Source organism: Limulus polyphemus, unplaced genomic scaffold (assembly GCF_000517525.1).
Source record: "Limulus polyphemus unplaced genomic scaffold, Limulus_polyphemus-2.1.2 Scaffold912, whole genome shotgun sequence".
Lineage (NCBI taxonomy): Eukaryota > Metazoa > Arthropoda > Merostomata > Xiphosura > Limulidae > Limulus > Limulus polyphemus.
The window spans coordinates 371,072-385,496 of NW_013666522.1; the positions used below are offsets into that span (position 1 = coordinate 371,072).

Consider the following 14,425-nt stretch of genomic DNA (forward strand, 5'->3'; position numbering starts at 1 on the left):
CTGTGTCCTATTTGGATACTCGCCAGGATACAGAGAAATTTTGCTATATAAACCCATGTCAGGAGCTGAAAAATCAGAACTTTCCAGCCAGAGAGAAGAGCTCTCCAGACACCGAGAAAGAATTCTCTACCCCTCGAGAAATTTCCAGATAGTTAGGACCATGCAGTTGAGATCTGGCAATCTAGCCACTGCCTCCAAAGTTCCAATTCTACAGTAAGTATCTCTCTCTCTAGATCAGCCTTTGCAAAAGTATTAAAGTTTGTTATTAATGTTTAAAGATTTGGAATGTTGAGTATTATAGTAAGAAACTGTTATTAAAAGTTAATAAAGATTATTTTGAATATTATTGCTGGTCTGAGACTCATGTTCTTTAGTCTAACTGTAAACTCCTGGAGTTAGCGACTTGTGGCTCCACTCGTCACGACAAATCCTCAAACAAATAAATTTGGTGTACGGGTTGGTTTTAATTGAAGCTTCAACAATTAAGCTCACCTGAGTGCTAACCTGTTACACTTGTGATAAAATTGTCTGGTTAAGTAGTTGGCTACAGAGACAAGGTGAATTGCGAAAGTGTTTTTAGCATTTTTCAGACAGTTAGTTTAATCTTGTAAGAGTTAAGACTTGCTGTGGAAGTCTTATCCTTGTTATCTTCAGGTTTTCTGCTGATTGTGTGTGTGTGCTGCATTTTTCATTCAATTACCTTTATTCAAATTCAGCCATTCATTTCTTTTAATTTTCACTTAGTTTGATCAACTATTATTTATAATAGTGTTTCATTTTTATTTTAGTTTCAACATTGTCTTGTCTCTTTCATTTTACTGTCAAAAGTCATTATACTTGTAATTTCACATATTAGGTCTTTAAATCTTTAGTTGTAGAGATTGGATTACTATGTGCTAAGTGTTTATCCTGAAAATTACCACACATCTACAAACAACTTGATTGCATAAGTACTCTTTTGTTGTATGAAAGCGTAATCTTCAGAATTTATAAATAACCATCTGTACACATATATATATGTCATTGGTGTTACTTAAATTTTCTTTCTTTGGAAATTAGGTACAAAAATTGATTTGCGAGAAGACAAGGAAACACTCCAGCTATTATCTGAACAGGGGTTATCTCCAATAAAACGAGAACAGGGCCAGAAACTGGCCTCCAAAGTGAGAGCAGTGAAATACTTGGAATGTTCTGCTCTCACCCAGAGAGGGCTTAAGCAGGTGAGACAAAAGTAATTTCTGTAATAGATCTGTAACTTGTAAACTTTAAATATCTTGTGATGGATTTACTATTATATATTTATTTTAATATCAATATTTCTTTAAGTTAAATTTATATTTTGAAATGTACATAACTTATACTGTTAAATCTGAATTATGAAACTCTCGCTTATTCCCTAAAGTTGTAGAAGATTCTCAAGTATGAGAATCAACAATACATGTATGTACGTAAACACTAATGTATCATCAGTATTGTTACATAAGCTGAAGTTTCAAGAAATTCTCCACACAGCTATAAATATAAGTAATGCGGCATGCCAAAAAAACAGTATCTATTATTGGTTTGCTATAGTTGGTGTGCTATAAACTTTAGAAGCTATAATTTTCATTGTTATAACACTTATTAATCGGGACACTTCAGATATTTAACCAGGAACGTTTATAAATTTTAAATATTACAAACCATTCAACTTTAGTGAATTCACATTGGACATTAGTACTTTTACGAAAATATTACCTCACGTCATCAGTGAAAAAAAATTGGCGTGTGATCAGTGAAGACCACAGAGCTAGCTAGCTCCCTATTAAGTAAATTGTACCTTTATCAACTCAAAATTAACTCACTCATTGTGAATCCTCGATAAGATATCAAGGAAGTTCCAGACCAAAAAGAAGTCTTTATATTGCTTGTTAGTTTGTAAAACTTTTGAATATAAATCATTGTTTGTAATAAATATTTGTATAAAAAAAAAAAGGAAACTGTGTGTATCAATCTTGTTGGCAAATATCATAAATTGTAGATATATATCGTGTTACATATTGCAAATTTGAAATAGTCCGAAGCCAATATTTTAGTTAATTTATGCTATTTTCCAATAAAGATTGACACACACCATCTTCATTTTTCACACAAATACATTTTATTGTATATATACAACAGTACAATTTACAACAACAATTATTACGAATAGTTACTACAAGCAAAGTTTTATATAAACTCATTCCAAACAAATGTTGTCATTAAAATAAATATATAACAAATTTGTTATACGCAATACATATCTGACACTATAAGTTACGCATATTTTTAAATACAAATTTAATCTAAACAATGTTCATATTAAAAATAAATACATAACAATAAATTTGTTACAATCAGCAAATATTTAACCACTAAATCTAAATTACAATTTAACTCCGTTTTAGGCTATTTGAAATTGTAATATGTAACAATATTTATTTTGAGTGTTTTAATTCAAAACTTTTATATTTTCATATTACTTTAAAATTAATAAAAGAATAAGAATTTCTTTTTTTAATGTTCTAAACTGTTTTGTTTTAACTACCTAATAACTTGTGTGTGTGTCATTTTTTTCCAATTCCCAGTCCAATAAACACTTGCTTATCTTTTTCTCATCCTTTAATAGTACAAAATTATAAAAGTAATTTAAATATTGGAAGATTTTTCACAGTAACATTTAAGTTATTTTTTTTCAGTTTGACTTCATAGATATAGAAAAAGTACATATAATAGTTAAAGTACCCATATAATTGTATTAAAAATAACTTTATGCACTATTTTTATGCCAGTTGATACAAGTAATCTACGGGAAATTTATATTTCATTTCTTTTATTTGTATTCAATTTTAAATGATGTTTAATTTTATTACATTGCCTTCTTATTCTTTGTAATATATACTTATTTAAACACTATGGCAAAGAAATCTTAACTATCATGGTGCCTTATTAAACAAGCAGATATAACAGCTTGGTTTAAATAATATCTGTGATAAAGCTAAAATTGATCTATTCAAATGTTACTCATAGAATTCAAAAATAATTACTTATAAGTCAAGAAAACATTAAATATTCTAAAATGTAGAAATTTGTTATTGTGATATACACATTTGGATATATATTTTTATTCCATTTAGGTATGCTATTGTTATGTGTACAGCTTTGTTGTCTATTAGTAGTAATGCTAGTGTATAGATAAACTATAATAAAGCCATGTCTATATATATATCCATATTTTTGTTTTTCATATTCATACATATTGTTACAAGGGGTACCTTTACACTGGATAAGAAAAAAACTATGCTGACACTAGTAATTTGTTGTTTCTAGTTTGTTTCTGGTAGAACCATTCCTTATTGTTGATATATGATATCCAGTGAGTATTGAGATGAACACTAGTTAAAAACTGCTGATAGTGGTAATTTGCTATTTTGAGTTTGTTTTCTGGTAAACTGTTCCTTATACTCTACATAAGATTTTCAGTGAGTATTGAGTTGAACTCTGTTTAAAAACTATGTTATACTGGTATTTCATTAGTTCCAGTTTTATCTGCTAGAGCAATTCCTTATAATCTTCATTTCAGCTTCCTTGTCACTTGCTAGATCTAGGCAAACAAATTAGTTTATCAGTATCATTCACATGATTATCTTTTAATATGTAAGAACTGGCTTAGATGGTGCTTGTAGAACAGACAAAATATACTCTGCTGATTTCCAAGATAGTTTGGATATTTAGAATCATCAAGTAGTACTCTGATTTGTTATAAATGTGGTAACTTGACAGGACATTCACAGTATCACTTTTTTTTTACCCTAATTTTGGGACAATGCTGAAAGTATACACACCCTATTTGTCTTGAAAAAAAAAATTATCTTATTAAACAAAAACACAGGAAATACATGTTTTAAATTATTCAATCAATCAGACTTGGCAGGTATTTGGGTGAAAGAGCCCAATGTGCGAGCAATTTTCCTTGACCCTGCTAGTAGTTGCTCTTGCTTTGAATGATAATATGTATAGAAAGAAACACTGACATCCTTTAATCAAAGCAGCAGAAATCTATAAGTTTAATATCTAGGCTGAGATCTGTAAATCCAATGCCAAGATTTAGATATGTGGGAAATGTGAGTACCCCGAGGAAATCCACTTTCACTGGTCAAGTGCCTAAAATTCTACCTGGACAGTGTTAGATTTATATTTGAATGTATGCATATAGATGTAAATGTATTACTTTGGAAATGACATGAACTGGAAGCAAAACATTTTGATATAGATATCAATGTGTATATTTATAATGCATTAAATGTTTTTCATAATTAATAGTTGTAAGAAATGAAACAATCTAAAATACAACAAACATTTGTGGCAGTTCCTTTGCTACCATACTCTAGCTATACTTTTTATGTAAAATAACAAACTTTAAGTTACTATTTTTGTTTTATTTTAAATGTTGCTAAATGTTATCTTCAATAACCATTTAACTGCAGCAAATGACCTGCTGCCTCTATATTTTTCATATTCGAAAGTACAGAGTAAATTGTATTGTTGTCCAGAAACAACCTTTTATTAGATTTTATTAATATTTAAGTATAGTATCATTAAAAGTGTTTGTTTTAAAGAAGTCATAAGCTGAGATTGAAAAATGAATATATCTCTGTTCATCTATTTAATTTAAAAATTACTGTACAGTTTTCACTACCAGTACTAAACAACACCTAGAAATTAATATACCCTCAGACATTTAAAGTAATAGTAGTATCAAATAACTAAAAGATTTATCTTTTAAGGATATTCACATATCAAGGTATAATAACAAATTACAACAAACATGTACAAACCTTAATGTGAAATGAATATTCCCATGGATCTGTGTTCCAAACATTTACTTTAACAATTATGGATAACTTATGCAACCATGAACCCTTTAAATTGGTTATGCAAATTGTTATAAAAAAATAATAAGTTAATGCAACATGATCCACTATTAAAACTGTTTGAGAAGAATGATAATCATCCAGTAAAAAAAAAGTGCATAGATTAAAAGTGAACAAGTATTTTTATAACAGTAAGTTTGTTTGTTTTTCTATTTCCAAAGAACATTGTTTATAAACTTCTAAAACCTCCTTTTTTTGTTATTCCTGACAAAGTTAGTGAGAGATCTTCATAAGTTTGAATGTTATACCTCAGAATTTACTGAAATCTGTTTAACAGGTATTACTTGAAATACCATTGAATGCTTTTAGGATTAAAGAAACTATTATTTATAAAGTGATGTATATACTCTGGTCTACCTAATAATAATTATTTAAGAAGAAAAAAATATATAGCTGAACTTTAGTCTCTCCAGAGAAAGTTTCTGTATTAGATCAATAAAAGTACTAATAAAATACATTATTCCCATTAAATCTTATATATGTTGCAAACTGTGGTGTCTGTCTGAGCATTTGTCTGTCTCCCGTTTACAGTGGTGGCTTCCCACACTGCGTTTGAAAAGTTGTGCACACAGGCAAAGCTCAACATTTACTTTTGAAATGACAGTAGAGCAGGCATGAATAATGTTGATGCCAAATTTTAGTTTGTAAGCAGGATATTCTACACTAAATTGTTAGGAATTAATTACACTATCATTCACATTTCAAAATGTGACGTACTTAAAGAATGAAAATATAGATTTACCATATACTGTTGTTGAGTGACACTTTGCATGACTGAAGTGCTCAACAATTACTTTTTAATGGTGGACAGTATAAGTAGCTCAGAGCTTTGGCTCTGCATAGAACCAAGAGTGCATCACAATTAATCTTATTAAAGTCCATGAAATAAGTTAAATTGATAGAATAACTTAAACTTTTCCCATTGCTGGGGTGGGTACTTTTGCTTGTCTCTATAAGTTCATAAATAAGAAATAAACATTATAAACTATTACATTAAAGATGTACTGTTTTTACTTTATTTATCAGTATTAAGAGAACTATTACAAAATGTATGTCCATTCTTTAGTTCTCTTACATCAGTATTCCAAGATGATGTTACCTACTCACTTAGAAGACACTTTAGATTTAAGAAGAATCTTTAAGCATAACAATTTTCTATGTCATAATTGTAAAAGTATTGAGAACAACACAATATAACTGATGATTTTAAGGGTCGTTTTTTGTATGAATTGTTATAAAGAAACAGTTTTAAATTAAAAGAGACTTTCCTTTTTCTTGATGTAGTATGAATAAGGTAATTTTGATTCTCTGTATCCAAAATCATCTCATTTATGCCCTGTGAAAGCTAAAACTCCATCTAAACACTTGTTAATTAGACTTGATAAAATATTTGTAAAAATATAGATCAGATGATACATTTAAAATTGGGTGATGAACTAGAAGAAAACTTGAGGTCAATTAATTTATATTCTTTTTCAACCTTCTACACTATTTCTTCTCATTTAAGTGATCTTTCAAGAATCCTTTAAGCAAATATTCCTAGGATATCATATATGTTGCGTTTCTCCTCAGTCATTCTTTCTACTGTTTGTTGTACTATCAACCATACTTGATGTTTGGCACAAAGTTTGTTTTATTTTAGCTTCAAGTAAATATTTTCTGTGTGGAGGTTTGCTTCTCTTTATTTGAATGATTAAGTACAAGAATACACTTTGTTTTGTCTTAAACAGTATTTAAAATCATCTAAAACAATACAAATTGTCCTTTATTTAGAAGAAACATGTTAAAACGTATTTAAAAACCCTGCAATTCAAAATAAGAGCCATTCTGTAAACTTGTTCAGGTTTTTGATGAAGCTGTTCGTGCTGTACTACGACCAGAACCTCAGAAAAGACGGCAACGAAAGTGCAAGCTTGTGTGATTTACATTTTTGTAGTTCTTCTTGCATGTCATCATCCAGAAGTCTTAGAACAGTGCCTGCACCAGCTAGTGAAAGCCGATAAGTATATTAAAACACATAATGCTTAAATACTGAACTTCAAAATTTGGACAATCTCAAAAAAATGTATAGAGGACTGTGGAATAAATTCTTTTGGATTAACTCTTAATTTTATCTACTTTCATAGAATGTAGGTCTAAGACTAGAGCAATATGTATAAACATGTTTATGAGAGAATATTAGATGCAAGTTTGTATGTGGGTTGTACTGCAATATTATCAACATTTGGTACATTATTTTCTTTTGCTTTATCTTTATTTTTTTTCTTTTGTGACAGTTTAATGTATGTATTTGTAGTGTCAAAGATAATTTATTTAGAAGTAATTAATATGGAACTGATAATTTGCAGTGTGATCATATAGCTCACAGCACCATTTGAAAGAAGAATATAGTTAATTATGCATTTTGCAAAGGAACAATCCAGTGTATGTGCTTAGCCACTCAAATCGGAGGAAGCTTCAAATGTCAATATTCCTAAGGGTTTTATGGCATTTTTCCATCAGTATGAATTGTATTTATTGTTATCAACATATATATTTATATATTATGACTTAAGGATGACAACAAGGAATGATAATGGAGATATAATTTTGAATTTAAATTTATTATATTCTTTCTGGTTTATATTAAGTTCATTATCCTTTTATAGTGCTGATTTTAATTATCTATAAATAATTAATGTACTGCATAGCATTAGGTATATTGATTTACATATATAAAAATTAATGATGCACAAGTCATTAGAAATGAATCAATAAACATACAGTGAAGATTTGCAATAGATACTTTATTTGCCAGTACAGTATAAACACTATTTAAATGTCTTTTTTCCTCTCTAAATCCTTTATTGATTTACTAATAAAAAGTACATGTCAAATTAAGTATTAAAATCTTAAAACAAAGAACTCATTCAGCTTTCTTTTTCTAAACAGTAATTTTCCTAGTTATTTGAATTATACCCTCTCTAAGAGGTTAAAGTTCAAGGAACTTGTGTAAAAATAATGAAACATTTTTCAAACAATCAATGTTTTTTAACTTACACAATTAAAATCTTTATTCTGAGACTGTTTAACAATCTCAAAACAACCACTCTACATGTTTCAATGTGTATCACATCATCCTCTGAAGTTCTAAGTCTAAAAAAACAACTGTTCCAAAAGTATTTATACCAAGGTTGTTAATCATGTGACTCATACTACAACATAAATGTACAGTAAACCCTAAAGAAGGTCACGCCATCCGTGTATTTTTGACCTGCTAACCCTTCATCCTTATTCAAAGTTTGGCTATTGTTATTGTGTTTAATTATTTCAATAGATTCTCTGATATTTCTAGCAGTCATATCATTTGGTTGAGCCAAGATAAGAGTTTTCCCACTGAATGATATGACCAGTATGACTTGCATACATTAGCTGAACATGTAAAACATTAACAAAAACTTGTGTGTAAAATTAACTTTTTCAATTTAACAATGATTTACAAACAGATTGAAGGTCTAGCCATGGGTTTCCAATTATCTCCACTATAAGTTGATCTGTTCATGGATAAATTTGAAAATCTTGCTTTAAAAAATGCTAAACTTAAACCTGAAATATGGATTAGGAATGTTCATGACACTTTCTTAGTATGGCAGCATGGTAAAGTAGACTTCATAGAATTTGCTAATTACCTAAACAGTTTAGAACCCACTATTAAGTTTAGTTATGAGATTGAAGAAAACAATAGTTTGCCATTTCTTAATTTACTGGTAAAGAAAAAAGGAAAATAAGTTAGAAACTACTACTTACCATAACTCTTTCTCACTGAGTTTTGTAGATAGAGCTGTGAAGAAATTTAGTAGAATTAAGAATAATGATCAAAAAAGTAAATAAAATCAACGTTTGATAGAATCAATAAAACTGAAATGTTTGCCATATGTCCCTGGTTTATCTTGCCAAATCTTTCAGAAATTTAAAATGAATGTAAAAACTTTATTCCAATTTATAAACCTTTGAAAAAATTAGCCAAATATTAAGTAAAACTAAGGATGTAATTACTCTAATGGTAAAAAAAAACAGGTATCTATAAAATTGAATGTGAAAGTGTATACATTGGTCAAACTAAAAGAAATTTAAAATTTAGAAAAAACAAACATAAGAGAAATGTTAAAAATCAAAGTGAAATTTCTGCATTAGCTGAACATGCAAGTCATACTGGTCATATCATTCAGTGGGAAAACTCTTGTCTTGGCTCAACCAAATGATATGACTGCTAGAAATATCAGAGAATCTATTGAAGTAATTAAACACAATAACAATAGCCAAACTTTGAATAAGGATGAAGAGTTAGCAGGTCAAAAATACACGGATGGCGTGACCTTCTTTAGGGTTTACTGTACATTTATGTTGTAGTATGAGTCACATGATTAATGACCTTGGTATAAATATTTTTGTAAAGGTTTTTTGTTTTTCTAGACTTAGAACTCCTGAGGATGAAGTGATACACATTGAAACATGCAGAGTGGTTGTTTTGAGACCATTAAAACAGTCTCAGAATAAAGATTTTAATTGTGTAAGTTAAAAAAGTTGATTGTTTGAGAATCTTTTAATTTACTCTCTCTAACATGATTGACACTTTTTTATGCAACTACATTCAGTAGCTACTATTGAAGTGAATAACAAGAATGTATTGATCTTGTAACTGCTGACTTTGTAAGGGATTGTAAGTACTTATTACAATTATAGAACATTAAGAAACTTGAACATTGAGTATATTATGAGAGAGTAAACAATTCTGAGCACTGCTTGTATTGTGGGAGGGTAAAGGACTGTATAGTGTTTTGAGGTTTCTGAGAGAAAAAGAAATCATAATTGATGATTTTATTTGAGGATGCTAGGAAGTGTCAAATGTTATAGGGAAGCTCATAAACTGGAATTTTGAGTATTTTAGAAGATAGAAAATAATTTTATGCATCACATATATTTATGGAAAGGGGAACCAGAGGACTGTGAGCTAAGTTTTAAGAAAAGTTAGGAAGAATTTGCACATAAATAAATATGTTTTCTTTTTAGCAATTATTATCTAGTAAGGGTGTGACATTATGATGATAATTGCAAGAAAGAAACCATCAATTCAAGACGAGATTCATAGGCTGTGCATAAATATTAAGGTTATTTAACTGTTTTTGTCTGTTTCCACCATTTAGATTTCTTCACAAAGGCAAGGTCAGAACTTGAGAAGTTAATGTAATTTGAATGTGTCATTAGGTAACATTTTATGACAAGAAGTGAACAATGAAGTACCAGCTATCTTCGTACATAGGCTTTTTTGTAACACATCATCTATTTACTCTTAAAATTTAGATTTAATAAATTTTAAGTTTATTAACTTTTCTTCCTAGGTGATATAGTTATATTAAATTTTAAAAAACTTCTAATCTTGGTTTTGTAGATATTAATTCCATCACCATTCTGCAAGAAATTGTCAATAGAGCATATCAGTTTGTTCATTAATTTGTTCTTCTGACTGGTTAGTTGTTATTATTTTTTCATTAAGTATAAGTAATGTGCAGGATCTTTTTATGAAACATATTACCTGTGCAATACCAAATCATATTTTAAGGAATACTTTAATTTTTTTTATATGACCATATGATGCCAATTTTAATTAAAAAGTAAGTTGACTTTCACTGATTATTAATTAGTGTTGGTCAAAAACAAATACAAGTTAGTTAAACTGTGTCAGACATGTCCTGAAATAAAAAGTGAAAGGCTTCTGGCTCATATTAAAATAAATTGAAAATGGAGTTAGTAATCTGATTAGGTAATATTGGTATTAAGTAATTTACTTGGACTATTACCATGTTGTTGTTTTTTAGATTTTTTAATGCACAAGCTTTCGACTCAATTACCTAAGCATTTTACAGGTGTGAGACGTTTATTAAATAACATGATCTAATGAAACAAATCAAATTGCAAGTTGCCTAGCAACAATGAAACACAAGAAACATGGTGATAGTCCAAATAAATTACTTAATACAAATATGAGTACTCATGTTAAAAGCCTGAAAAGTTACTTGATTAGGTAATATCTCACCTTAATAAAAAGTATGACGAATGATGTCCAAGATAAGAACTTAAATGTGTGGGACTTTGTTTTTTAGTCTTGTACCTTTGACAGTTTTTAGATTAAATTTTATGTCCTTGTTGTTCCACAAAAACGTAAGATGCATGACAAACTTATGGAGGATTCTAATGCAAGGGCTAACTTTTGTAGAGATCTTTGTTTTAGGTTAGTTTGGAATGTCAGTTTTTGTGTTTTCTGACTAACTGTAGCAATTCATCGATGAGAGTATTTGAAAACTGTAACCATAGATTTCTGTGTAACAAGTGATACAGTAGTTTTATAGGTGGAAAAGTTAGTAAATGCCTTTTTATTTAATAGTTTATTGTATATTCCAACTCAAAAAAGTGGAACTTTAATTCATAAATGCTCTTTTTTTTCAATTTTTGGATTTGTTACTTGTACTACTATTTATACTTTTAACAGAGTTTAACAGAGGTAGCAAGTTGATAGTTCTATGTAATTTTTTGTTTATGAGACAGAAATATTTAGAACATTGTAGTATTTTTCAAGCTAGATGTTGGTCTTAAGTGCCATATGCAAAACTTTTTTTTTTTAAGTAGATTTGACACACATACAGAATGTTGCCAAAGGTTATGAATTTGAATCAAATAACGTTATATATTCTGTAATAGTAATGATGTTACTGTAGCAAAGGATTTTTAATACTGTAAATTATTTAAAATACAGTAGTTGCACCTATATAAGAGAGAGTATCAGTGTGTCAACCAATCAACCTTTACCTGTCCAAATTTAACCATAATTTATTTCATATACAGCTGTTTTGACTATTTTTATATTTTCAGGTATCGAAATATAGCTAATGTTTTGTGTGAATTAAGTACAAAAACTAGTCAGTTTTCTGGAACAAATTAGGGCATGAAAGTTGGTCTGCTTATCACTGAAAATATGATGAGTTATAACATTAGATAAACTTTATTTGAAGGAGAGTAATAAACAACTCAGCACATAAACATTTTATTACATTTTCATAAATTCTCATTTGTGTTGAAAGTTTTCTGCTAATAGCATGCAAGGACTTTTATTTTTAGATGTACAGCATTACTAGGTAATGAGAATAAGCTATAGAAAATAAGATTCTGTGTTTTGAAAAGAATAAACAACTTGCTGTTTTCAAAACGTTTTTATACTAGACTAAAAAGAATTAGAATCAAAGCCCTAAACAGCTTGGGAGGCCATCATGATAGATGTCTGTAGCATTACCTGTTGGAAGAAAATTATAAATTGTTAATTAAAAGATTAGCTTATTTCCAAATCGCACATGAAAATATGGTGTTCATAAGAATTAATGCATTACTGGCCATTTATTACACAATTGTAACATTGAAGTATGCTTTTAATGATTAACATTTTGTAGATGTTTCAAGAGGAACTTATTTTATAAGTTGAAAACAAGATGACAGAGATAGGTGTAATCAAAAAAGTATGAGTATTTTACTGTTCTAAGACGCCTTTATCACTTGTACATGATGAAATACATGTTATAAACCATATCTATAATGATGGTATTCTGTAACCCATGTTTTCATGATGTTCTAATATGTAATCAAAAGGACTTTTGTTGGAAATGTATTTGAATATCAATATGGTAACTGTTATGAGGCATTTCTGTTTTGACAAAATTTATGGTGGTTTTAAACAGGGAAAGAAAATATAAATGCACTCTTGTGAAAGGAGGATTTTATGATTTGAATATATATTAAATGTGCTAATTTGTCTTATTTCTTTTGGAACAGATGTTGTCATGTTCCAGGGAGGTTATAAAAATATGAATGAAAAATAGCTGGTAAAATTAGGCATTAATTATGAACTTTGTCTTTAAGTTTAATTCTAAGAAATTCTCACTTGATTGATCTAATTCTTGGCATTTATTTTCTGTTATATGTTTTATTTCATATAGGGTATATATCATTGTAGATTAATTGACGTTTGAAAAGTAATCCCAGGCTATACCTAATGCTGCTCTCATATTTAGTGATGCTGAAATTCTGGTTTCACTTGGTTTCTAATTTTGCTTGCATATATTCAGAATAGCTCATTATCAATGAAAGTTGCATGACTAATCTCATATAGTCCTTACTGGTTAAGTAAATATTTATCATAATAAAAGATCACTGTCAATGTAACACATGAATAAATTAAACTTATTCTAGGAATAGTTAATTGTTTCGTACCATAAGTGAAAGAAATGTACTTAGGCATTATCACTTGCAAGAATTTATATAATTCTTAAGCACAAATTTTGTCTGTTTTTTCTCCCCAGATCTAGTCAGAATGAAGAAAAATTTGCTCATTGTCCGTCTTCTTTTAGTAATTGTATCACTGTATAGTCTGCTAATATATCAATGATGCAAACATTGTTGTGAAATTAAGTAAGAATTTTTAATGCTATACTTATGTCACATAGACACAGTTTAGTCACTTGAGATTATAATTAAGCATTGCAATGATGGTTCCTTTTGTCATACAAAATATATTAACCAACTTGTTGTTGGTTTTTCTAAAAATTCTGTGCAAGTTGGGATTTTATTTATTTTATTTGTATTTTAGGAAATTTTTTGTGGCAGCTCCTTTCACGATATTTAGCCTTATATTTGTAAGTCTTCTTGAGTGTACTAGCTGTTCTTGTATTTACACAAACTATGTCAGCTAACATTTGGAATAATGGAAATCACCAAATAAAGTTTTGTATTGAGATTTGTTTTCTTTTGAAAAGTTGTGGTTCATCATTACATCCAAATCATAAAATTCGTACTCAGTTGTCTATACTTACATATCAGAATTTGTATTGCTATTGGTTAACATTTAAACTTGTAATTTTACCAACCAAGCAGATACTTTAACCCATTTAGCTACTGCTTCCTGGATCAGTTTTTACTTCAAAGTTCGTTAAGCACAATGGTAGTACGTCATCTTGTGCAGGTATAATCCTTCGGAAGAAGTGAAATTTGAGATTCAGCAGATTTGACTCTGTAGCTATACTTACTAGGAAAATCCTGTAGTTCAACCAAGCTTCCATTGATTGGTACAAATCTTGGTTTTTACTTCATTACTTAGTAATTAATACCAGGGTATGAATTGGATGAACCATGTTTGACCACCTGTTGACACACAATCCAAATTTGCTCTTCATAATCATTGGTGTATTATAAGAATCCCACTGTTGCATTAGAGTAGCCCTATTAATAGCTTGCAACAGATGCTGTTGATTAGCTTCCCCTATCTATTATTTCGGTTTAAAATTATGATGGCTAATACAGATAGTGCTTGTATGACTTTGCAGGGATATCTGAAACTAACTAACAAGAGACAAAAACTCTGCTTGTCATTCATCTTGTAAAGCCAAATTCTA

General features: G+C 29.1%; 1 protein-coding gene across 1 annotated transcript in view; it reads left to right on the plus strand.

Annotated features, from left to right (window-relative positions):
• Positions 1-13,770, plus strand: part of LOC106461195 (ras-related protein ced-10-like) — a 20,925-nt gene extending 7,155 nt beyond the window's left edge. Inside the window, exons 3-5 of the mRNA XM_022388057.1 lie at positions 655-668; positions 1,060-1,220; positions 6,796-13,770. Coding sequence (XP_022243765.1) covers positions 655-668; positions 1,060-1,220; positions 6,796-6,873 — 253 coding nt within the window. The 3' untranslated portion in view covers positions 6,874-13,770. The remainder of the gene's footprint in view (positions 1-654; positions 669-1,059; positions 1,221-6,795) is intronic.
• The last annotated feature ends 655 nt before the right edge of the window (positions 13,771-14,425 follow it).